At 42.0% G+C, this 26,614-nt stretch overlaps 1 protein-coding gene across 1 annotated transcript in view; it reads right to left on the reverse strand.

Moving 5' to 3' along the window:
* Positions 1–20,569: 20,569 nt before the first annotated feature.
* The window catches only part of TXNDC12 (thioredoxin domain containing 12), a 30,104-nt gene continuing 24,059 nt past the window's right edge, over positions 20,570–26,614 (reverse strand). Inside the window, exons 4-7 of the mRNA XM_041737936.1 lie at positions 26,170–26,243; positions 24,304–24,373; positions 23,301–23,384; positions 20,570–21,424 (exon numbers count right to left, since the gene is read on the reverse strand). Of these exons, the coding sequence (XP_041593870.1) occupies positions 21,345–21,424; positions 23,301–23,384; positions 24,304–24,373; positions 26,170–26,243 (308 nt within the window). The 3' untranslated portion in view covers positions 20,570–21,344. The remainder of the gene's footprint in view (positions 21,425–23,300; positions 23,385–24,303; positions 24,374–26,169; positions 26,244–26,614) is intronic.

Here is a 26,614-nt window from a genome sequence, read left to right on the forward strand (position 1 = left end):
GCGACTGCGCGGAGGCCCCGCCCACGGCCGCCCAGGCCCCGCCCACGGCCGCCCGATGGGGCGGGGCCCGCGTCCGTCCCGCCCCGCCCCAGGCTCGAGCTGCCGCCAGGTGTAGGAAATCCGTGGTACCTTGGGCCCCCGCCCCCCCACCCCGAGTTCGCCGATACCTGGGCGACTACTGTGATTTGTCACGTCTCATCCCGCAGACTGAACTTACGACGGTGATCAGAGAGCTTTAATAATAATGTAGATGATGACGGGGACCTGGCTTTGCCATTATTGCCCAGGCACTCTCCTGTCATGTCGCTTGACGCTCACAAAAGCCCAGGGAGAAAGGCCGAACTGGACCGCTGACTACGAGAAGAAATGAGGTCAGAAACCTGGGCCTTGTCCTCTACCTTAAGCACTCCTTTACGTCCCGCAACCCATCGATCCCGTAATAATATCTCCTTAAATATCCCACCCTGCCCTTCCTCTCCACGTCCACAGCTCTCACTCTGGTTCAGGCCTCATCTCTTCTTACCTGCACTGCTGTAACAGCCTTCTACGGACCTCCACACTTGCACTCTCCAACTCATTCTGTACACCAGCAGCCTGAGCGATTGTTCTAAATATCACCATGTTACCATCAACCTTATTAAAACAAAACAAACCCTTTCAATGGCTCCCCTTTATTAGCAGTAGCTTGGAGTGAGAAAATGTTATTGCCTAGTCATTAGGAAGTCCCAGTTCTGTCAGGGGTGGCAGGTAGAGGAGGCAATTCGACCTCCCATCCTGGCTTGGACTTCACTTTAAGTCTTCCCAAGGTCACAGATATAGCTGACAGGTTGGCTTCGAATCATGGTCCTCCTCCCCGCCCCTCCCCCCACTCTTCCTCCATTCCAAATCTTAGAGGTCTGAGTCAGCTACCAAAACCATTTTTCCTCCAAGTGCCATTATGACCTTATCTGCAATTTGTCTCTCCAACCTGGGGAACTGCCCAATTCATAGTCTCTCTGGTTGTCTAACTTCTCTCTCCAACTTATCCTTATACATTTCTGAGCTTCTCCATCCTCCTCCCACCCATTCACCTTCCCACTGCCCACCTCTCTGGCAGAACTTTCCACCTCTAGAACCCCCATTCCCTTGTCAATAAACTCTTCTACATCCTCTGCTTCTTCAGAGAGTTTTCAGGTTACTTCTTTGCCTTTTTTGAAACTTGACCCTCTTCCAAGACTCCTCTTGTAGCCCTCTGCAAGAAGGCTTCTCATTTTCCCACTCCCCACAAACCATAAAACTAGGAGGTGGAGTCAGCGTTGCCACTTCTACCCTTGTACAAAAATTCCTTCTCCTTTGCTCTTCAGCCATCCCACCTTCTACTCCTCATCATCACAAACATCACTGACCCCCAGTTACTCCTTATGCCTTGAAGATTTCGGCCCCAGGCTTGTGGTTATCCTCACTAGTCCCTGTCCTGCCAGCCTGGCTTCACTAGCCACGTGGCTTCCTGATCTTCCTTAGTCTTTGGTCTCCTCTTCACATCACTTTGCTCCCTGGCTCCCACAGTCACACTGGAATGTCTTACTGGCCCCAAACAAGTGCCTCTGTGATCTCAAGATCAAATATCCTATACCACCTGCTCCCTCACTCCCCATCTCCTACAAGACCCTAGTTTACTCCTATCAAAATAGGTGAGATGATAATACTATTCCTTCTTTGCAGGAATAATGAGATAAGATACAAAATTATCCTTTTAAAGTTGTGAAGCAATATAAGAACAGATGGTGTCGTGTTTATGTAGCCTTGGATCTTCTGATTACTTTCTCTTTCTCCTTCCCCTGGAAGGCCACATTGTAAAATGGAAGGAGCACAGACTTGGAGCCAGCAAGATCGGGTTTCCAACCCTTGTTCCACCACCTCCTCACTCTGTGATCTTATGCAAATTACATAATTTTTCTGACATGCACATACCTTATATTCATTTGTAGAAATAACAGTAATGAGAGCTACCTCCCTCCCAGGGTCATTGTAAAGACCAAATAAGAAAATGAGATAGCTACTGGAACCCACTTGATAGAGAGTCAGGCACATAGTAAACATTCAACAAATGGGGAACATTGTGGTTATTATAAAAAAAAAAATGCTATTTTTAGTCACAACTGCCTTCCAAGAAGGATAGACACTAATGTATAGAAGGTCCTTTGTCCTACTCAGGGCCTTGAAGAATGTGGCTATGTGAGGGTGGGAGGAGGAGGAACACTATATTATTTTGGCTAGGAAAGGGAGGAGAATTTAGAATTCACTTGGCAAAATAGGAGGGAAAGGCAATAAAGAGAACTTGGAAGGGGAAAGAAAAAAGATGAGTAGGAAAATGAGTGGTAAGGGTTGGGCTACATGGGTAAAAGGTCAGAAGAAACTGTTCCATAGCAGGTGGACACAAGAGTGTTTAAGCTCTAGAATGCATAATGGGATACATTGTCATATGTATGATGTGACCACCTTCTGCCACTCTTGAGACTTTAGTAAAGGCCATTAAACTCAGGAATGCTTTCTGAGGGGAGTACTGAGGATGAGTGAGTAGTGAAATTGTGCAATGGTCTTTGTCTTTCTGAGTTGAAAAAGAAGACTAGAGGCAGAGACTATGAGAACACAGCCCTCGAAGAATTTACAAAAATTTCCAGGAAGGCTTGGAACTTATAAGGGTTATAAAATGTGAAAATTGAGGGTCAAGCCCAATGCATTTAGATCTTAAGGGGACAGAGAGGCCCCTTCTGACATTTGAACTGTATCAGTTATGTCCCCCAATAGCTATCTCCCTATTGACTAGTAGGTTACCACCAGAAAGAACAAATCAAATTTTATTTAATTGCCTTCACTTCCAGATCTAAATGCCCAAATAAAAACAGAAAAAAAGACATATTTTACTCCCAAAACTCTACTTTTTGCCTTGGATCAGATTGATTAATAGCTACGATTATCAAGGGGCACATGGGTAGCTCAGTCAGTTAAGCATCTGCCTTTGGCTCAGGTCATAGTCTCAGGGTCCTGGGATTGAGCCCTGCATGGGCTCCCCACTCAGCAGGAGGTCTGTTTATGCCTCTGCCACCACCCCCCACTCATGGTCTCTCTCAAATAAATAAATAGAATCTTAAAAAAAAAATATATATATATATATATATATATATATATATATATATATATATAATTATAACCACTAAGACCTTAAAATATGATGGGTTCATTCATGTCTTTTATCTCATTTAGTCCTCAATACAATCATACAATGTTTCCTGTTTTATAAATGAGGAAACAGAACTCAGAAAATTTAAGTGACTTGCCAAGGGTGCATCTCTGATAAATGGCAGAACCAGATACCAAGTCTGTCTGATTCCAAGTCTAGAACTCTTTCTATTAGACTCCAGAATTGTGGTTGTTCAGTGAATACCACTGTGATTAAGAGTCCTACAAACAAAATTCCCTTAAATCTTTTCTAATTCCCAGAGTAATCACCTTCTCCAGCTCCTGATATTTATATGAAATATAAAATTGATGCTTCTTATTGAATGAGAATAGTCATTTAGTATCATAAGGGTGGATATCATTTGGAATGTTCAAATCTTTACAAAGTTCAAATCCACATCCCAGTATGAGTCCCTCATGACCAGCTAGGAACTTAGGCATGTTGACAGGTTAAGTGTTTTCACCTGACCCCTTCAGAGGCTGCCTCATGCAATGAGGGAGCTTAAGCAGGTGCCAGAAGGTCACCAGAACCTGTGAAGCAGCTCTAGAAACAGGGCTCAATGAGAGAAGTAGCAGAACACAGGATGAGAAGAAGCAGGGGCCAGATGATCTTAAGACCTTGTAAATCCCGGGCAGCCAGCGGGCTCAGCGGTTTAGCGCTGCCTTCAGCCCAGGGCGTGATTCTGGAGACCCAGGATGGAGTCTCATGTCGGGCTTCCTGCATGGAGCCTGCTTCTCCCTCTGCCTCTGCCTGTGTCTCGGCCTCTCTCTGTGTCTATCATGAATAAATAAAATCCTTTTTTAAAAAACCCTCATAAATCATGTTTAAAATGCTGGAATTTACCTTGCAAGCAAAAGGCTTTAAGCAATGGAGTAACATGGCAACCTATGCATGTAACAAAGAATGCTCTGATGCTGGCAGGTATGACAAGTAGAACGGGAAGGGTAGGGAGCGAGAGACAGCACTTAACACACAGGGAGCACACGAGAGCTTGCTGTGACAGTCCAGGCGAAAGATGAAGAGTATCAGAACTCATGTCCTGGGGCACCTGGGTGGCTCAGTCTGTTAAGCGTCTGCCTTCAGCTCTGGTCAGGATTTCGAGTCCTCTGCCCCTTGGCCCGCCACTCCCCTGCTTGTGTGTGTGCTTGCTCGCTCTCTCGCTCTCTGTCATATAAGTAAAATAAAATCTTAAAAAAAAAAAAAAAAGGAGAAGAAGAAGAAGAGGGCAGCCCTGGTGGCTCAGCGGTTTAGCGCTGCCTTCAGCCTGGGGCCTGATCCTGGAGACCCGGGATCGAGTCCCACATCGGGCTCCCTGCATGGAGCCTGCTTCTCCCTCGGCCTGTGTCTCTGCCTCTCTCTCTCTTTCCCTGTGTGTGTCTCTCTCTGCATCTCTCATGAACAAATAAATAAAATGTCTATTTAAAAAAAAAAGACCTTTTGTCCTAGCAGTGGGGAAGTAGAGAGAGTTTTGATATGTACTTAGGAAGGATTAAATGCGAGCAATGAGAGAGAAGGAACTGCATGAACCATCAGGTAGGCCAGGAAGCTATTTACTGACAACAGGAGCACAGAAGTTGCTTACTGCTGCAGACAAACCACTCCCAAAAATTCGTGGCTTAAAACAGCAAAAATGGGGATCCCTGGGTGGCTCAGCGGTTTAGCACCTGCCTTTGGCCCAGGGCGCGATTCTGGAGTCCCGGGATTGAGTGCCGGGTCAGGCTCCTGGAGTGGAGCCTGCTTCTCCCTCCTCCTGTGTCTCTGCCTCTCTCTCTCTCTTTCTCTCTCTCTCTCTCATAAATAAATAAATAAATAAATAAATCTTTAAAAAAAAAACAGCAACAATGTATTATTTCTCACAATTCTGTAAATGGCTGAATGGTTAGTCTGCTGGTTTTATCTGAAATCACTCTGAGCGGTCCCTTGGACTGAGAGGTCTAAGACGGCCTCACCCATGGGTCTGGCAGTTGGTTCTGCCGAAGGCTGAAAGCCTGGTTCTTCTCCAGTCCTAACCTACCAGTAGGCTAGACCAGCTCCCACAGAGGCCTCAGGGCTACCCTCTCAGAATGCAGAAGATGCAGAGATGCAGTCCCTTAAGGCCTAGCCTCAGAAATTGCATAACATCACATATACTCTATCTGTAGGCCATGTCAAGTCATAAACACAGCCCAGATTCCAAGGAGTGGAGAAATAAACTTCACCTCTGGAAAGAACACACCACAAAGGGGTATGGATAGGACACAAGGGAGGAAGATACCTGCTGCGTTTCACCAATCTACCACCAGAGTGGGAATAGATTTAGAAAATGAGTATTTCAAATGGCACTTCATGCACTAATCATTCCTTCCTTCTCTGTGCTTCAGTTTCTTCATTTGTAAAATAAATAATGTGCTTGGCCATTCTCTCCACTAACATAATAAGTTTATAAGTGAAATTGGTTACATGCCCATTGAGGACACGGTCCCATCATCAGGGCATACCACCGTCAGCAGCGGTGCAATCTGAGACACACGGGGAAACATTCAAGATGTGGATAGTCAAAGCCCGGGTGCTCCCACCAGCCCGTCCCTCTTCCTTCACCCACCCTGCCAGACCTTCGCAGGAGCTAATCCATTCTACCTCCTGAGCACTCTCCATTCCATTCCTTCCTCTCCATTCCAGGGCCACAGCCTCCTCCTCACTACTGTCACCACAGCCTCCAATTTCCCCTGTAACCCAAGCTCCACATGGCAGCAGCAGGGGGCTCTCTCTAAACCCAGTTTAAAATCCCCTACCACAAGGGTGCCTGGCTGCATGTGACTTTTGATCTTGGGGTTGTGTGTTCAAGCCCCATGTGAGATGTAAAGATTACTTTAAAAAAATAAAATATTTAAATAAACAAATACACATACAGAGCCCTACTCATTGGAAGGTTATCAATCCTGGGGCAGAGGGAAAAACAAATAAGTAAACAAAATACATAAGATAACTTCAGTTAATGATGAGCACATTGAAGGAAATATTCCAACAAGATGATGGAACAAAAGTAACTAGGAGAGGGGATTATGTTAGAATGATCTAAATAGGTTGATTTAAATAGGGAAGTGACATTTGAGTTGAGACCTGTTGGAGGAGAAGGAGTCACCTCATTTTAGAGATGAGGAACTTAAGGGCCAGATAGGCCAGTATTGTCCCAGAGTGAGGCTATGGCTAACTGACCAAACTGAAAACCTCACATCTTGCAGGATGTTTATAAGGCAGCAGCAGCACGGGCACAGATATGGCCTGTGGTCGGGGTCTTCAGTCCACCTGGGACACAAAGTCCCTCTTGGTCTCATCAGTTATCACTCACCACTGACCGGTTCTCTATTTGGACAATCTCTGTTAAATAAGGGAGTTGAATGAAAATAAACCCCAAGGCTTTCTAAGGTAAAACAGTGTGGGATAATCAAAAGCACGTAAGTTTTGGAATCAGAGAGGTCTAGGTTCAAATCCAACTTTCACCATTTGTAGTCATATGTAGTCTTGATCACACAGGTTGCTCATCTGTAAAAAGGGGATGAGAATTATTTTACTGCCTTTTTCAGAGAGCTAAATTAAAAGTGATAATGTATGTAAAATAGGTGGTATATAATAGGCTAGTCAAAAATACCAGCTACTTTAAGGGATCTTTTAACTAAATCTAGCACGCTTGCCGACAGTTTCCCCCTTCAAATACATATCCAGGAACCTGAAGAACAGTTACCACTTACTTAGAATCTTTCAAATAAGTCAGGTTGCCTTTCTGATTTTGGAAGAACCTCTCCCATTTGTCTTTCTCAGAGGGTTTGCTAAGGGAGGCCCGGGCCCTGTAACCCTTTGCAAAGGTTCAGTCTCATACTCCCTCTTGTGTTCCAAATGGGAACTTCATGCTCTCAGGACAGACCAAAAGCCATCTGGGGAAATCAACCTGATTATAGGGGTGAAAGAAAGGTAATTAACATTTTTTTAATAAAAAAAAATTAGATTGGGTGTACCGAACTTGGGGCTCGAGCTCACGACCTGGAGATCAAGAGTCACATGCTCTACTGACTGAGCCAGTCAGGTGCCCCCAAAGGGAACTAACATTTGATAAGCATCTACTTTATTCCTGGAACCTCTGAAGTACCCTCCACACACTATCTCACGTCTCTTAACAACCATTCAACAGGAAAGGAAACTGAAGCTCAGCAGGGTTAAATGACTCTTCTAAGTATCGATGTGTAAGAGACAAAGCAGACCTAAACAAAGAACTGGAAAAATCAGTGATGTTTGCTGCACTATAAGAATAAAATTCAACCTCGTTAGCAAACTTGATCTGATCCTTTTCTCTCTTTATCTTTCACTTCTAAGGTTTTTGGTCCTTGCTCTCTGGACATACAGAATGACGCATAGCTTCCAAAAACTGCTTTAAACCTCAGTGTTTTTACAAACCAGCTTCTTCTACCTTAAGTGTCTTCCTCAATATCCCTCCTTTATCTAGAAAACTCCTTAGTCATCCTGCCATCTACTCCATCCTTCTTACCCAGAGATAATTTGTACTTCTTCTGGACCTTGGGCTTGCTGTTTGTACATGAGAGCTAAAGTAGAACAGTTAGCCCTAGGAAATTAATTAACACTGTCCATGCTTTCACACAACTATTCATTTATGGCATACAGGTCTGATTACAGTTTGGGCTGTAAGTCATGGTTATGATCCCAGGACCTGGGATTGAGCTCTACATGGGGCTACCTGCTCAGCAGGTAGACTGCTTCTCTCTCTCTCTCATCTCTGCTTCTGCTCGCTCTTGCTATCTTTCTCTCTCTCTCTCAAATAAATAAATAAATAGTATTTTTTTTTTAAACAAAAGAAAAGCAGTGAAAATATAAGGCCATTTTGGTGGCATGATTAGGAAAAGTTTTACAGAATAACATTTAGGTGGGATTTCTGAAGAATGAAGTAGGCTAAAATATGGGGAAGGACACTCCAGTGAGGGAATAGCGTGTGTTAAGGCCACGAAGAACTTTGAAAGATGGAAAGAACACAATTGTGACTGAAACACTCATGATAGAATGAGAGAATAAGATGTATTGAAGACGAAGAGTGACTTGTGGGCCAAATTATACCATCCACTTAAACAACATTATTGATTTTGGACTTAATCCTGAGAATAATGGAAGAGAGACAATAAAGCAGGGAAATGATGTAACCTGAGTTTTAATATAAAGAGAGTAATCTCGGTGAAGAACAGTTAGAAACAGAGACAAGGATGGCTGCAAGGACACTGCTTGAGTGGCTATTCATTTATTTAACTGTTTCATTAATATTTATTAAATGTCTACTGTGTGCCAGATTGTGTCCTAGGCTTTGAGGATATAGCAGCAAGTTAAGTTAAAAGCCCTTCCCTGATGGATCTGATACTGCAAAAAATCTAGGCAACAAATGCTGCTGCTGGTGGTGATAGAGACTAAGAATGTATTAGTTAGCTTGGCTTGCCATAACCAATTACTACAGGCTGGGTGGCTTAAATAACAGAAATTAATTTCCTCACAGTCCTGGAGGCTAGAAGTCTGAGATCGGATTGACTTCTTAAGATCTCTCTTTTTAACTTGTAAATAGCCATCTTCTCCCTGTATCTTCACATGATCTTCCCTCTTCTGTGCCTTAATCTCTTCCTATGAGGACATCAGTCATATTGGATTAGGGCCCACCCAATATGACCTCATTTTAATTTAATTACCTTTTTAAAGAGTCCATATCCAAATGTGGTCACATTTTGAGGTATTGGTCAGCATATCAATGGAGAGGGGACATAAATCAGCCTATAACAAGGAGTGAATAGATTTTTAAAAATATTTAGGAGAAAGAATTAACAGTAATTGATGACTAAGGAGTAAGGGAGAAGAAGATGTCAAGAATAGTCTCAGGTCTCTGACATGTAGAACAGTGGAGGGTGGTGCTATTTGCTTTGATAAGGAACACTATAGGAAAGTTCACTGTTAGGCCCACTGGGATACATTTCCTCTTTTTTTCAGTAGTTCTGATCCTTTGGAAGTCTTAAAGCAATGAACAAAAATACAGTATTTTGACCAGCAGCATATCAGGGTGTTTATTGGCACAGATATCAAATATGCATTAGAGGTTGTATCAAGCATTACCCATGCAAGTCAGAATTAGAAAGAGAACTTTCAAAAATAATTTTTTCAGCTAGATTTCCTTCACTCACCTCCTAATCCCATATCTTCTCCATTACCTTAGTAGGAGCCATATAGGTGGAGTTGTAAAGGGATATGTCAGAATGGAGAAGGTAAAGGTTGAAGAATGAATAAGAATGATGAAAGGTTGACAGCATAGGTCAAGTTGAAGAGACACATAAAATCTACGGATTATTTTTACTATATATATATTTTTTAAGATTTTTTTTTTTTTACTGTAATCTCTATCCCTCAAAGTGGGGCTTGAATTCATGACCTCAAGCTCAAGAGCTCCATGCTCTACTGACTGAGTCAGTCAGGCACCTCCATATGATTTTTTTAAAGGCTTATTTACTAGAGAAAGAGCACAAGCAGAGAGAAAGGGAGACAGGGGAGAGAACTCCAAGCAGACTCCTCACTGAGTGTGGGGCCTGACATGGAGCTCAGTCTCTCAACCATGAGATCATGACCTGAGCCAAAACCAAGAGTCCACTGTGTAAGCAACTGTGCAATCCAGGCACTCCAGATGGTTTGTTTTTAAATGAGAAAACCAGCGCTTGTTTAAATGTGTATAGGAATGATCCAATGGACCATAGATGGATGATACAAAAGAGAGAGAAAAAGAAACATTTATAGATGGAAAAAATCTAAGTACAAGGAGGGGATAGTTCCAGAGCTCAATGGAAGGATTGATTTGTCTCTGATAAGTAGGAGCCATCTTCTTCACTGAAAAAGAGGGAAAGAAGGAGAAGATGGGACAGATGTAGGGCAGGCCTATAGATCCACCAGTGGAAAGTTGAGCAAGTTACATCAGAAGAACTGGATAAGGTCAAAGTGTAATAGGAGATGTTGATCGGTGAGGTCAAAAGGACAAATAGGTGCTTGTAGTCAAAGACTAGAATATCTGAGTTCAAGATTTCAAAGGTAGAACAATTTTGAGTGATAACAAGATGAGACCCTTGGAGTGGGTTGCTGAGAGAGTTGACGTCATTGGTGGTGAGAAAGTCAAATAAATGAACAGCTAAGATGTTAGATGATGGTTCTTATCACTTTTCATGGCAAATAGTGGGAAGCTGAACTTGAGCTGTTTTAAATATAAGGGAATGTCACCTCGCATATCTCAAAGTCCAAAACCAAAGTGGGATTCAAAGCTGACGTAACCCACTGGTTCTGGCCATGTTTCACTGCAGTTTTCTCAGTGTGCCCCCCTCCCTCCGTGTGTCAGCATCACACTTGGTCTGCTAACAGGTACAAATTTCTTTCTTGTGAGACCTCCCAGAGGTTCTAAAATATTCCTTTGAATTATGAATCATTCCAAGAGATATATTACTGTCCAAATGTAGTGAGTCAAGGACTTTCTCTTCCATGAAATATACTTTTGAAGATGCTGCTATAACCTTTTGAACAATGGTTATTGACAACTATATCAGTCACAGTGAGTGACTTACTCTGGCTTATTCATGGAAAAAAATTATATAACATTGAATAGATCATAAATTCCCAAGGAGACTGGAGAACCACTTTGGGGGTACACATTACAGATATGCTGGGGAAGACACTACTACTGTTGCCACTAAGCTATAAGCTTGTACAGCCAACACTACCAGTTTCCAACATTGCACATGGGCACTACAACCACCATTCCCCCCAAGAATTCAGTCAAACTTCTGCTGCAGAAAACTGCAGAAGGCCTATCTGACTGGCTGAACCTAGGTCATGAGCCTTTAACCTAGCAGAAGAGGAGGCTGGGAAAGCAATTATCTGGTATTTCCAACTTCTAAAATGGAAAGGGGGTTTTGCCTTCTTTTCAAAATGTATAAGGTGAAGGATTTCTTAAATCTAAGAATGAATTTTAGTGCAATGGCGAAAAAGAATTATAAATGTCCATAAAATCCACTAATTTGCCCTACATAGCCTTCCCCCTGCCCCATATCTACACTTCAGAAAAATCCCAATTAATGTAATGCAACTCAAAGTGCAATTACCCACCTCACTAAAGGTGATGCAACCCAAAGTCTCTTCATTTACTACATCCAGTCACAAATCTAGAACCTCAAAGTGATGACCTTGGAGTCACATCTATATATATGATATCTTAATTAGGAAAGTTTACCACTAGAGCCAGTATGGTTCTGTTGTGGTTAATAGGAGCCATTCTAACTATTTTAATCAGAAAAGCATTTAATACAGAAAATTAGGTTCTAAAAAATCGGTGGAAGGGCTATAGGAAAAAGATACTGGGCTGAGCCTCAAGGAATGACTCCCAGACAATATCACAGATTGTCCTGAAAAAGAACATGGAAGTTTTATATCAATAGGGAAGGTGGAGAATTCGGAATCTACTCTCTCAGGCTCTGGTTCCAGGATTAAACCACTTTAGGTACCTTCTGGGATTAAGGAAGCCACTGTCCTGCTGGAATATAACACCATAGCTACAAGCGGGGCTCAGGAAGCTGCTGCCGGAACTGTGAGCTCCAGAGCCGTGTCACACCTGCAAGGTCATGCCTTCAAAACCGAGGCCTCCTAGGCTTCTGACTCTCCCCTCCCACCCCTGCCCAGTTTCCAATCCAGGTCTCACACGCAAGCATCGCTGTAATGTGAGTTCACTCCTCCAAGGCAATATTGAGCCAGGTAGCATCATGGTAAATAAAGCAGACTGAAAATCCAGACGGGGTGACACTGTAGAAGCTTGGTGGGGAGGCCAGCCCGGGGGCTCAGCGGTGTAGCGCGGCCTTCAGCCCAGGGTGTGATCCTAGAGACTCAGGATCGAGTCCCACATCAGGCTCCCTGCATGGAATCTGCCTCTCTCTGTCTCTCTCTCTCTCCCCCTCTCTGTGTCTCTCATGAATAAATAAATAAAATCTTTAAAAGAAGAAGAAGAAGAAGAAGAAGAAGAAGAAGAAGAAGAAGAAGCAGCAGCAGCTTGGTGGGATAAAAAAATCCATATTAAGACTCTCTTCCTTTTTCTTTTTCTGTTAAAGATTTTATTTATTTATTTATTTATTTATTTATTTATTTATTTATTTATTTATTTATTTATTTATTTATGAGAGACATAGAAAAAGGGAGAGAGGCAGAGACACGGGCGGAGGGAGAAGCAGGCCCCACGCAGGGCCTCGATCCCGGGCCTCTAGGATCCCGCCCTGGGCTGCAGGCACCAAACTGCGGAGCCACCCGAGCTGCCCGAAGACTCTCTTCCAATAAAGTCAGGTCCCTGCTTCATCCCCGACAGGAGGAAAGCAGTATAACCATACGGATTATGATTTAGTAGCTGGCTGGAGCCTCCGGATTGTGGCGTCAGGTCGGCTGCTGCTGGGGGGCAAGGGGGCACCCGAGGCAAGCACCCTTCAGCGCCAGGCCCAGAGAGGCCGCCTAACTGTGGGCAGTCGCTCCTGCTTGAGTGGTCCGGGAGGGCGGTCAATTTTCCTGCCCACAGAAGGGACTAGAAGTGTAGTGAGGGGCTGAAGGAGTCAGAGGGGTCTTGCAGACAAGACCAAGGAACCGAGTGAGTGGACTGCCCCCTGGAGGCCGAGAGGAAGACGGACATCTCCGCATTTCACGGAGGGAGGCGCCAGGCCCAGGGAGAAATACCCTCCGTCTCGGAAGATGTCAGCTGGGGCAACGCCATGACTCTGCATGATTCTCTGAGATTTAGATGCCACCAAGGGAGAATAAAATAAACACGTAAGGAGCACGTGGGGGGCTCAGCCAGTTGAGCGTCTGACTCTTGATTTCGGCTCAGGTCATGACCTCAGGGTCGTGGGATACAGCCCTGCCCTGGGCTCTGCGCTCAGCAGGGAGTCTGCTCAAGATTCTCTCTCTCCCTCTGCACTTCCCCTTAAGATAAATAAATCTTTTTAAAAAGAAAAATTTAAACATCTGCCAATTTAAACCTCAAATACCTGAAAAATCTCAGCTCTGACTATAAAATATTTCTGTTTTCATGAAGAAGGGGGTTTTGAAAAAAAGTTTTTGGAATATACAATTATGTTTTCTTTTTTTGTAACTGTATTAGTTATCCTGAAAATTTAGACCCCTTCTATAGCTAGGCACTGATACATTCCTTGAGCGGGTTGACTACAAACAAACTGCATCAGATGGTATGGTGGTTAAAAGGGTGGATTCACCAAACTGCCCACATTCAAATCACAGCTCTGATACCTACTAGCTTGGGTAAGTTACTTATCCGCTGTGTGCCTCAGTTTCCAATCTATAAAGCAGAGATGATAATGATGGTAATAGAACCCAATCCATCAGGTTGTTATCAGGATCAGAAGAACAAATGTCACTGGAAGGTTTAGAATAGTTCCTGGCACATAGTGCTACATAAATATTTGCACTATCAGTTGAGGAATGTTTGAAACCAGTAGTCTTGAAAGAAATTTAGGTCAAATAATCCTTGAAAGAATTTTGAAAACTATGTACTTTTGACACACTTAACTTGATATTTAAAAGTTTCATTAGATAACTGCCAAGGACATAATTTCTGGCATACTGTAAATATTAACATTCAAAAATAAAACTTACATCACTTTTTAGACTGTATACACTAGAATCTGAGTGCCACAGAAATGTTATACCCACCTTATCCCCTTAAAACTAATACATACACAAGCTCTTAACAGTTGTAAATTTTCTATCACAGATTCTCCTTAAACGTGTATTGCTTTCACCATACCCACAGGATTTTAACTGAATGAAATGCTTTTATATGCTTTACAGTCTTTTATTGGGGCACCTGGGTGGCTCAGTCAGTTAAGCATCTGTCTTTGGCTCAGGTCATGACCCCAGGATCTGGGATGGAGCCTCACATTGAGTTCCCTGCTTAGTGGGGAGTCTGCTTCTCCCTCTGCCCCTCTCCCTTGGTCGTGCTCTCTTTCTCTCAAAAAAAAAAAAAAAAAAACCAAATAAAACCTTTTAAAAAATACACTCTTTTATTGATCACTGTGCCATACTTCTCTATAGTAAAAATATGTATTTAATTGGAATTAAAATACTAAAATTTCTTTTGATTATAAGAAACTATGTTAGAGGGCAGCGCTGGTGGCTCAGCGGTTTAGTGCCACCTCCAGCTCAGGGCCTGATCCTGGAGGCCCCAGATCGAGTCCCATGTGGCGCTCCCTGCATGGAGCTTGCTTCTCCCTCTGCCTGTGTCTCTGCCTTTCTCTCTCCATGTCTCTCATAAATAAATAAATAAATAAATAAATAAATAAATAAATAAATAAATAAAATCTTTAAAAAAAAAAGAAACTATGTTAGATAACTTTCATACCTTATTTTACATCTTTTGCCCTCTTTTATCCCCCTTTAGCTGTCACTGTGGTGACCTGCTACATTAGGAAATTGAGGATATGTACCTATCACTGTATTCCCTTATCTTTTTTTTCTTCAAACTTTCTTTAAATTCTAGTTAGTTAACATATGTGCAATATTGATTTCAGGAGTAGAATTCATTGGTTCATTACTTACACACAACACCCAGTGCTCATCATAACAAGTGCTCTCCTTAAAACCCATTACTCATCTAGCCCAACCCCCACCCACTTCCCTCTATCAACCCTAAATTTGTTCTCTATTGTTAAGAGTCTATATGGTTTCTTTTCTTCTTTCTCTTTTTTCCCTGCTCTATATGTTCATGTTTTACTTCTTAAATTTTACACATGAATGAAATCGTATGGTATTTGTCTTTCTCTGACTGACTTTATTTCACTTAGCATAATACACTCTAGCTCTGTCCCTGTCGTTGCAAATGACAAGATTTCATTCTTTTTGATAGCTGAGTAATATTCCATCCATTAGTTGAAGGACATTTGGCCTCTTTCCATAGTTTGGTTGTTGTTAATAATGCTGCTACAAAGATTAGGGTGCATGTGCCTCTATAATACAATCTGTATTTTTGTATCCTTGGGGTAAATATTTAGTAGTGCAACTACAGGATTATAGGATAGTTTTTTTAAAAAAAGTGCTGCATTCCTTTATCTCTTGCTTTCTGCCTCAAGGCTCTCTGTCACCTCTATACGTATAGTTTCTTAGGAAATTAACTCCTCTGAGGCAATCCTCGACTATGAAGGATAACCAGCTCAATAATGAACCCTGTTTTGACCATCCCTACTGTGCTTCACTCCCCACTCCTGTTCTCTAGAATCTCCTCCTGAAATATATGACCTATACAGAAGGCCTTATCTCAGGCCCTGCTTTTAAAGGAAACTAAGTTAAAAACATAAGAGTTAAATTTTTTTTTAAATTTCCAGATTTAGTTATAAAAATCATTAGTATGTCAGTCAAAACAAGCATTACAGGGGCAGCCCGGGTGGCTCAGTAGTTCAGCGTCTGAACTGTCTCAGTAGTTCTGTGTCTCTCATGAATAAATAAATAAAAATCTTTTAAAAAAGAAAAAACAAGCATTACAAATGCTGATAATTTTTTTTTTAAATTTATGATAGTCACAAACACAGAGAGAGAGAGGTAGAGACACAGGCAGAGGGAGAAGCAGGCTCCATGCACCGGGAGCCTGACATGGGACTCGATCCCGGGTCTCCAGGATCGCGCCCTGGGCCAAAGGCAGGCGCCAAACCGCTGCGCCACCCAGGGATCCCCAGTGACACAACTTTTTAAAAATATGATTCATGTATTTGTGGGAAGAATGTTACTTATGGCTAGCAGGATTCAGCATTAACTCTATTTTTAATACCAAAAGTAATTCTCAAAATGTTAAAAACTTAATTCTCAGTTTCTGAGCACATGCCAAATTTTTTATTAACTCATTAATGAGGACCAGCAAGATGACAAAACCAATTCAAAGGAGGATATGAGAAATGCATGCATATACATATGTGTGTGTGTGTATATATATATATATACACGTATATATATATACATATATATGTATATATATATCTGTGTGTATATATATATATATATATATATATATATATATAGCCAGTAACAAAAAGGAATCCTGAATTAAGACTGCCAAATCAAAAAACAAAAACAAAAAAAAACAAAAAAAAAAAAACCCTGCCAAATCAAATATAAAACCGGTTAATGACCGAAAGGCAATAGAGCCAACTTTTAAAGTTATATTCTCCCTGGGAAAGAAATTATTTTCATCTAATTAACTTTCTTATAAGTTAATATCTAACTCCATTGAGTTGTAAAATGTTTGTGCCCTATTTAATAGTAAATGGTAAATCAAATTAAGTTATATTCTCTTAGAAAATCAGACAGCTCTTTATGCAAGCTTGTTACAACAATGCTCTACAAAAACATTGAAAGTTTTAAACAATTTTTCTTAACAGTACCTATTACGGGATCCCTGGGTGGCGCAGCGGTTTGGTGCCTGCCTTTGGCCCAGGGCGCGATCCTGGAGACCCAGGATCAAATCCCACGTCGGGCTCCCGGTGCATGGAGCCTGCTTCTCCCTCTGCCTATGTCTCTGCCTCGCTCTCTCTCTCTCTGTGACTATCATAAATAAATAAAAATTAAAACAACAAAAAAAAAAACAGTACCTATTACGTTTAGAAATAGAAATGCTGAGAAATGTTCACATAAATAAATACATGGGAATGGAAGGAAGGAGTTTTGTTTTTGCAATGGCATTGAAGTCTTTCAACTCTTAACTGAGTTATATGTCCCAAAATCACAGTGATCTAACATCAAAAATTTCAAATGATGTACCAGTTGATAATTCAATTAGGCCATCTTTCAATCACATTATAAGCAAAGAAATAGAAAGCATCTACTTGGTGAAAGGATTTGTTGCCCATTCGCTTTCTCAGTTTCTAGAAAGCATACCAAAAAGACTTATCAAATACTTGTTAACTACTTGCCTTTTATTTATTTGCTCATGAGAGAACAGAGAGAGGGAGAGACACAGGCAGAGGCGGAGCCCGATGTGGGACTTGATCCTGGGACCCCGGGATCACGCCCTGGGCCAAAGGCAGATGCTCAACCACTGAGCCACCCAGGTGCCCATCATCAGTCTTTTTAATTTTAGCAATTCCAGCAGGTAGGAAATGGCATCTCCTAGTTCTAATCTGCTTTTCTTTGATGCCTAATAATATGCTTATTGGCTATTGATATATCTTTTGTGAAGTATCTGTTTTTGCCCAGCAGCAACATTGTAAGTCCATTTTTTGTTTCAAATAAACGTTAACATAAATCTCTATGACAACTACTCTAGTTCCAAATTATGTTTTTAAGATTTTATTTATTTATTCATGAGACACACACACAGAGAGAGAGAGCGAGAGAGAGAGCAGAGACACAGGCAGAGGGAGAAGCAGGCCCCATGCAGGGAACCCTCCAGGATCAGGCCCTGGGCTGAAGGCGGCGCCAAACCGCTGAGCCACCGGGCTGCCCCCTAGTTCCAAATTCTAAGATTAATTCTAAATTCTAGGAGGTAAAGACTTGTCCTGAGTTTGTCACCTGGATGCTTCTATGCTTTCTTGGAATTCTCCCTCGGGAGAAATGCCTTTCTAAATAATAACTGGGGACTGGAAGAAGTAAGTTTTCAACATTTCCACTATACAACTTGTCTGAATTCAAAACATCTCCAAATAGCACAAACTGCCCATTTCTAATGTCAAGTTTTGCTCCTGACAGAACTATGCTTAAGACAGAACCGTGAAAAAAAAAAAAAAAAAAGACAGAACCATGGACAGGACAAAAAGACTAATCATATAGGCTTGGTACTAATTCAGTTTTCCTTTGTTTGGTACCCTAGAGGTTTTTACATAATAGGGCAATGCACCATAGTAAGATTCAAGATGAGAAGTACGTTTTTCTCCTGTAAAGTGGGGAAAAGGTGAACAGTAGAAAGGGAGGTGGGAATGTTTTCTGGGAAGTAGTTTTTTTTTTAATCGTGGTAAGATATATATATATCTACAAGTTACCATTTAAACCACTTTTAAGTGTACACTTCTATGGCGTTAAGTACATTCATATTGTTATGTAACCATCACCACCGTCCACCTCTAGAATTTTATCATCTTTCTCAACTGAAATTCTGTAAATACTAGCTCTCTATTCCCTCAGCCCCTGGCAACCACATTCTACTTTGACTATGAATTTGGTACCTCGTATGAGTGTAATCATACAATATTTATCCTTTTGTGACTGGCTTGTTTTACTTAGCAGAATGTCTGCAAGATTCATTGATGTTGTAGCATGCATCAGAATTTCCTTCTTAAGACTATCTTCCATTGTATGCATACATCACATTTTGTTTATCCATTCGTCCATGGATGACCACTTGAATTGCTTCCATCTTTTGGCTATTGTAAAAAAAATGCTGGAACGTGGGTGTGTAAATATATACTCAAGTCCCTGCATTTGATTATTTCAGGTATATTCCCAGAGATGGAATTGGTGCACCATATGGTAATTATATGTTTAATTTTTTGAGGAATCCTGGGAAATCACTTTTAAGAAAATGAAGATCTGAATATCAATTCACTCAAGTTTCTGTGTCCATGTATCTCTTCTAAAGTCTTTATGTACCTCAGATTGAAAACTACTGTTCTGAGTCTCACCTTGGAACATAAAGGAGATAATGTGCAGAAAAGCATGAATTTGAAATAAGATAGGCATGGTTGGAATCCAGTATTTACTTGTCTAGAAACTGCGGGCAAGCCAATTCCCTCTCCAGTTTCCTTTTCCATAAATGAGGATAACAATACCTATCCCACAGAACTGTCAAGAGAATGGATGAAAAGAACCTACCACGGAGGTTGACAATTCACTTGAAACCACATTCATGTTTCTCCCTCTGCCTGTGTCTCTGCCTCTCTCTCTCTCTGTGACTATCATAAATAAATAAAAATTAAAAAAAAAAAAAAAGAATTAAAAAACAGCGGGGATCCCTGGGTGGCGCAGCGGTTTGGCGCCTGCCTTTGGCCCAGGGCGCGATCCTGGAGACCCGGGATCGAATCCCACGTCGGGTTCCCAGTGCGTGGAGCCTGTTTCTCCCTCTGCCTGTGTCTCTGCCTCTCTCTCTCTCTGTGACTATCATAAATAAATAAAAATTAAAAAAAAAAAAAAAAAAAAAAGAATTGAAACCACATTCAACGACATTCAATGTACCTTGATATGTAGGCCAGGGGAATAATCTCTGCCCTAGAGAAGCATGGCTACCTGGTGACAGCTGTTAAGTGTGCAGAGAACTACAGTATCATGTAGTGGGGGGCCAGGACCGATGTGCTTGTGGGGGTAGGTACAAGGACACTTTATCCTCATGAGAAGAATCAGGAAAGACTCTTCAGGAAGAGGGGGCAGTGGAAAGCAAGCCAAGCAAAGACACAAAAGCATAAGAAAGCATGTTGCCAAGGGGAACCTGAAGAAACTTGGTGTCACCACAACACAGAATGCAAAGACAGGATTGGGAACAAATGCAGTTGAAGAAGTAGGCAGCTTCTTAAAGGCCATGATAAAGATCTTGACTTTCTTCTGTGCCTCAGTTTCACTGTGTACCTCAAATTCCTCTGTAACATGAGGATTGTTATATACCTTTCTCATAGGGCTGTTAGGACCAAAATAAAAGGAAATGGGATAACACACACACACAGCACTTAGAAGAGTGCCTGGTACATACCGAGGCCCAAATATTTCCTTATGTTAATCCTATTGTCTTGAGGTGGCCAGAAACATTTTAAGTAGGGGAGTGACAGGGCAGCCCAGGTGGCTCAGTGGTTTAGCTCTGCCTTCGGCCCAGGGCCTGATCCTGGAGACCCGGGATCGAGTCCCACGTCGGGCTCCCTGCATGGAGCCTGCTTCTCCCTCTGCCTATGTCTCTGCCTCTCTCTCTGTCTCTCATGAATAAATGAATAAAGTCTTTAAAAAAAAAAGTAGGGAGTGACAATGTCACCTTTGCATTTTGAACAGATCAATGAGGCAAAGGGGATGGATTGTAGGAGTACAATCCTGTGTATTTGACGTAAGTAGGCAAGAGGCTGTCACAATAAACAGTCTGGGAAACAGAAAAACCCTGCCCTGTACGGAAACAGTGACAGAGGGGACAGAGGGAATTCAGATACTTAAATAGCAGAAGAGATGAGCTCTGATGCCCATTTGGATGTGGGAGGAGTGGGAAGATTCCTAGATCGGGCCCTCACGGTTAGTCTTCCTGAAGTGATCTCCATCCCTTCCTCCACTCTCCAGTAACAAAAAGGCCATCACAACACATTTCCTTTCAAAGTTTTATTAAAGTTTAAAGGAACAATTAATATTTTTAATTTTTTTTGTTAACCTCAGTACAAAAATACAGTTGATGACTAGACAAAAATGGCTCCACCTAGGGCTTAAAGGTTTCTGTTTCTGGAACAGTAATGGGGCAGAGCATGCTTCCAGCTGGGATTGAGTCGGAGCACACAGCCATTCCTGCACACACATGCGTGCAAACAGGGAAGCCCAAGCAGTAGAAGAGGATGGAAGTTGCCAGGATTCAGGAAGAAGCCCAAGATTATTCCCAGGAGAAAAGGAGAAGAAACAGGCTGGTCTCTGGTGGGCATAGAATTACTGATTTATATTTGAGTTTGTTGTTTTAAATGAGAAACTACTTCTGCAATTTTAATACTGTAGAAAAGATGCTACCGGTCTCCTTTCACCATCAAGGTGAATAAAGCGGGAGGAAACGGAAAAAGATTCAAATATTGACGTATGAGGAGTAAATCTCCAAATGGCTCAAGTTTTATGTCAAAAGCTGTCATTCTTTACATTCCATGACGAACAGACATCTAGGAGGGGGCAGAAGGAAGTGTGCCGTGCTGTGCTGGATCCACAGACGTGGAAACCAGCTCCTGTCAGCAGAAGTCTTCCACAGTGACAGTGCTCCTTCCCACGTAGACAGGAGCAAGGCTTCCTGGTCGGTTGAACTGTCCTGAGCAATTCCTCAATATTCCCTTCCCTGGTGCTTTCCTTCCAGAACACTAACTTTGATGAAAGAAGGGACATATTCATGTTACAACTCATCTTCAAGATGTTTCTCTCTGAAGGCATCCCCCGTCAGCCTCTCCTGAGCTTCCTTCATCCCCTGAACAACTGTGGAATAAAGGTTGGGGGGAAAGAGTATGAAGCAGGTTTTTAATGTCTAACATTTGACAACTAATGTAGATTTTTACTATAGGAGAAATATGACAGGATCTGGACTCAAGGTCTAGTTCTGGATTTTAGTCCTGTAAAGTCATTTACCTTTTTGTATTGGTTTCCTCATCTATAAAATGAAGTAATGCTACTTACTTCACACAGGATCACAAAAGAGCTTTAGAAATTATGAAACGCTACAAAAATACTACTAGTTACTATGGTTTCTCCCCCAGGATTAGGGCTGAATCCCCGTCACAGGCTACAGATGTTCACTTGTCATTAAGGGAATAGAAAACCCTCCTATCACCCCCCGTCATATTATTTGAATGACTGCTGTGTTTATTTCATTTCCTGTGGAAGTTACAGATGAGTGTGTGCGTGTGCTTGGAGGGGGTATGGCCTTCAATGAGGGAGGCAGTCATTGCTAGCATCAACTATACAGAAAAGCAACCAAGTTCTCAGTCAAAAAAAAAGAGCTGAAACTTGTCTCAGGACATCTCCCCTGTTGATTCAGCTTCAAGGGGGGCAGTTGTTTGGGTACAGGCTCTCCAGACAGCGACAGGCCAGGGGCTGGGTTGAGCCGCATTCTGTAAATCTCAGAAAGGAAGCCTACAGCCGTGTTAAGAGCCAGGTAGTACAGTTTGTTATTTCTCTTTTGCTTTGTCTAAGCCTTTTGTAAAGCCAGGCTTGACGTTCCAGTTTCATGTCAGCTGAGCCATGGGGGATTCAGGCAAAGGTCTTGGGTCCACATTTGGACTACTGTGTTGAAAGATGATAGTAGTGTGGAGATAGCAATGGTAAGGTGGATGAAATACTAAAGGAAAGGTGAACTCAAGGGTCAAGAGTTGGCAACCTAAAATCTAGCTGCCTTTCCCATGTGGGAAGGTTCTCTCTAATATACCAGCCTCTGATGATCTGTGGTTAGGTAAGGAAGAAGACATGCTCCTTACCCATGGCAAGGAGATAACCTCTCCAGATCTCTTTCCTCTCCCTGTTCTGAGAAACAAGAGTTCCAAGTACTCAGAACATAAAGTGATCAACAACCCGACAACATGGCAATGTGGGACATGTGGCAACTTAGCCAACAACCCCCTCCTATAGATGATAGGAGGAACTTTGGAAGGAACACAGGGAGAGTACTTAGCAGGGATTCAAATCCCGGCCTCTAGAATGGTTGTGTTCAAGGATTAGAGAACAAGAAGGCATGACATGATTTCAACTTCCCTTCACCTGTTTGTGCTGATGCTGTTCTCTCTGCCTGGAACGTGCTTTTTGCATTATCTGCTGGCTAGGGCTCATTCCTTAGGATTCAGTCCAGGCACTGTGTCCTCCCGCAAGCCTGTGGACTCTCCATGTAGGGCCACCCCCCACCCTATGCCCCACCCTCATATCTGTCCATAGAGACAAATTCTTAGCCTTCTTAGGTCCAGTTAAAGCTTACTATCATGATACCTTTTAGACTTGATCAGCTCCTTTGCATTCTTTAGGAAGAGTAGCGTTAGCACAGTAGGAAAAAAACTTAAGTTCTGGACAGAAATTCCGGCTCTGCAACTTAATTTTGAGACCACAGGCAAGTGACTATCTCCATGAGCCTCAGTTCTTCAGTTTCCTGTGGTTCAGTTAGCGCCACACTGCACTGTAAGCAGCGAGGGAAGGGGCTCAGTCTCATCTTTCTCCTCTGTTCCACAAAGATTCTAGCCAAAAGCTGTTCTTGCTGGGGATGCTCAGCTCACGTGTGGAATCCAGCCTCCTCCCACAGACACTGCATGGGGTTCATCCTAGTTAAATTTAGCAGCAAGTCTCCCTCCTCTCTCTCTCTACGTAGCCATACCTTGCTCAGCACTGACATAGAAATACTTGTAGCTGGGGTTTCCATTCTCATTGATGATTTCAGGATGCACCTTGCCACTGGGATCTATTGTGGACAAAACGGCACAACGATTATAGTAATTAGAGAGGTATTTCAAATGCTATATAGTACATTAGGCCTGCTAGGAAATGAGACCTCCCCACTTCGCAGCCCATTAGCTCACCACTCTACCCCTGTGTTTTATGCTATAATCACAGTGAATTCCTTGCAGCTCCCTGAACTCAAGTCTCCCGTGCTTTCGCATATGCTGTTCTCTCTTCCTGGCACGTTCCCTTTCTTCTTGATAATGGTAGGATGCTATATTTCTATTTGTCCCCCCCACACACACACACAGAATCCAGCAGGATGCTGAGGAAACATTAGATGGTCATTAAATTTAACATCTTTTGGGGATCCCTGGGTGACTTAGCGGTTTAGCACCCGCCTTCGGCCCAGGGCGTGATCCTGGAGTCCCGGGACTGAGTCCCACATCGGGCTCCCGGCATGAGCCTGCTTCTCCCTCTGCCTGTGTCTCTGCCTCTCTCTCATGAATAAATAAATTAAAAATCTTAAAAAAAAAACAAAAACAAATTAACATATTTTATACGTTGTTTGTGGAAAGATATTTGTCTGGTTATAGTACTCCACCCCTTGGATGCACTATGAGGTCAAGGGTAGGAACTGTGGCTTATCTCTGTCCCTGTAGAGCCGCCTAGTGTAGAGCCCAGTGCTTGACATACAGCTAATACACAGATGAATAATGGATGATTCCAGTACTCTGTCACTGATCACAAAGACAGCTAATGGAAAAAATTTTCCTTCAGGTTTGAAGTTCTGGCATTCAGAACTCCCCCACTTTCCAGAAACTGGTTGTTTTGTTTTTAGCCATCCTTGCATAGTTTCACTATATGGAATCAGTGCCTTCTTCACTCCTTTATCTCTCCTTCCACATCACAGATCCCCAGATTAAGATCTTTTACCTTACCCAAAAAAAGGATTCGTGGAATGTAACCCCCATCAGGGCTGAAATCTTCATCCTTTGGCTCTTCTTCATCCTGTTAAGTGTAAACCTTAAGTCAGGTCATGTCCTCTCTCTTCAAAACCTTTAGGTGGTGGGGAGCCTGGATGGGGCAGTCAGTTGAATCTACAACTCTTGGTTTTGGATCAGGTTGTGATCTCGGGGTTAGGAGATCAAGCCCTGGGTCAGGCTCCACGCTCAGTGCAGAGTCTGCTTAAGACTCTATCTCCCTCTGCCCCTCTACCTTGCTCTTTCTCAGATAAATAAAACTTTAAACAAAAACCTTTTAGTGGCTTCCCCTCTCTCTCGGGGTAAAACCCCAAGTCCCTGCAGTAGCCTAAGAGGCCCTATGTAATCTGCTACCTGGGCACCTCTCTAACTTTATGTCCTACCTCTTGTTCAGTCTTTTTCAACCACACTAACTTGCTTGCTGTTTTGTCATTAAACAAGCCAGGCATGCACCTCACTTAGGCCTTTGTACTTGCTCTTTCCCCTGCCAGGACATACTTCCTCCATTATCCACGTAGCTCACTCCCTTTTTGGTTTCAAATCTTTGTTCAAATGTCATCTTCTTTTCAACCATCTACTTAAAATTGCAAAGTATCCCTTCCACCCTTCACTTTTAGCCACCATCTGACATATTTTAACTAGTTTATCTCCCCATATTCAATTTCCCATATGTAATTTCAGTGAGTACAGGGAATTTTGTCTGTTTTTCCATTGCTGATTCCCAATATCGACATCACTGACTTACACACAGTATTTCTTGCACACAGCTAAATGAGACTAACATTTTAGCTATAATTATGGAGTTACAGTCCTCCCAGGAGATATGACCACATAATTAGCTTTCTTTTAAAATTTCTGAATTTGGAGTATGCTCACTGAAGGCATTTCTGTTTCCTCTGAGTGGTGATTCTAACTTAGAAAGTGATGCATATGAACTTAGTTCATATGCATAACAAATAAATAGTAATTTTGTCATTCTTGGTGTGGATCCCATTTAGGAGTTAAATGGGATTTCTTCAACCTGTAATATAATTTTGCCTTGAGTGAGGTGTGTCAGCATTCAGGCTATCCACTAGTTACATAAGCAATCCCTTAGCTGCCTCAACATTCCCCATTAACATGCTCAAAAGACTTCCAGTCCTATGTGTAAGTAAATATTATCTTTATAGAAACTCAGGGTTAGAAGTTGCATCATAGAGCATCTAAACATCCCTCATTTGAAGAGTACAGCCTAAAAGGAAGCATAGCTAGGTCATAGTACCTATTCTTATCACTCGGCTCTACGATCTTGACTAAATCAACTCATTCCTTCGGTCCCAAGATGCTCTTTCTGAAAAATGGCTATTACCAATGGCCGAAAAATCCCTTCTAAAATCTGATATTCTGACTTGAGATTACAAGACCTGTAATCTATGTCAAGTACATAAAGGATAGTTCATGAAACAGAAAGATTTTACATACAAGCCCAGCACAGAGAAGGGGCTCAACTGCATAACATTTCGCAGGGTTCTGTGTCCTGCATGTGTTACTACTATACCTTTAGTTTAGCCACACAAAGATGTAAAACATGTCATAATCATAGACTAAGATTGAAGGGACCTTAAAATTTAGTCATCTTATCCAATTTCTCTCTTCTTCCTCCAACAAATGGAGGCTGGATGGCTTTCTACACTGACACAAGACTTAGTATTAGAGTTCAAGAGGAAAACGCTCTCATAATGAAGCCAGATCTGCTGAATATGATTTTACACCACCAATGATGATAATTTTAAAACAGCAAAGACTTAAAATCATTGCAGCAAGGAGAAACTCTCAAAGTCTTACCTCAAGATTCACCATAACAAAATTATGGGAAAGTTCTGAAATTTCTGTAGATTCTGCAAATTTGGGCTTTAAAGCTAGAAGGAAAAAGATTTTGGAATAGAAGAAAACATCATTGTCATATCCAAACCCTAATTTGCTGAGTTGATTCAAATAACTGGACCTTTTTTTTTTTTTTATTATTTTTAAAAAAACCCTAAGAACCAGAAATCAGGACACCTGAATTCTGGTCATGCTTCTGCCACTTACAAACATAGGTATGTGACCTGGAGCGACTGACTTCATTTCTCTGAAGTTTTTATCATAAATATAGAATAATGGCATACGAATTTCTATTTGCTTTTTATAGCCACATTTCAATAACTTCTATTGAAGTAATAGACAATAGAGTAACATTTCCACATATACATATAATTACGCTATTTACATTAATTTTATGCTCCTTTTC

This window comes from Vulpes lagopus, chromosome 23, assembly GCF_018345385.1.
Source record: "Vulpes lagopus strain Blue_001 chromosome 23, ASM1834538v1, whole genome shotgun sequence".
Lineage (NCBI taxonomy): Eukaryota > Metazoa > Chordata > Mammalia > Carnivora > Canidae > Vulpes > Vulpes lagopus.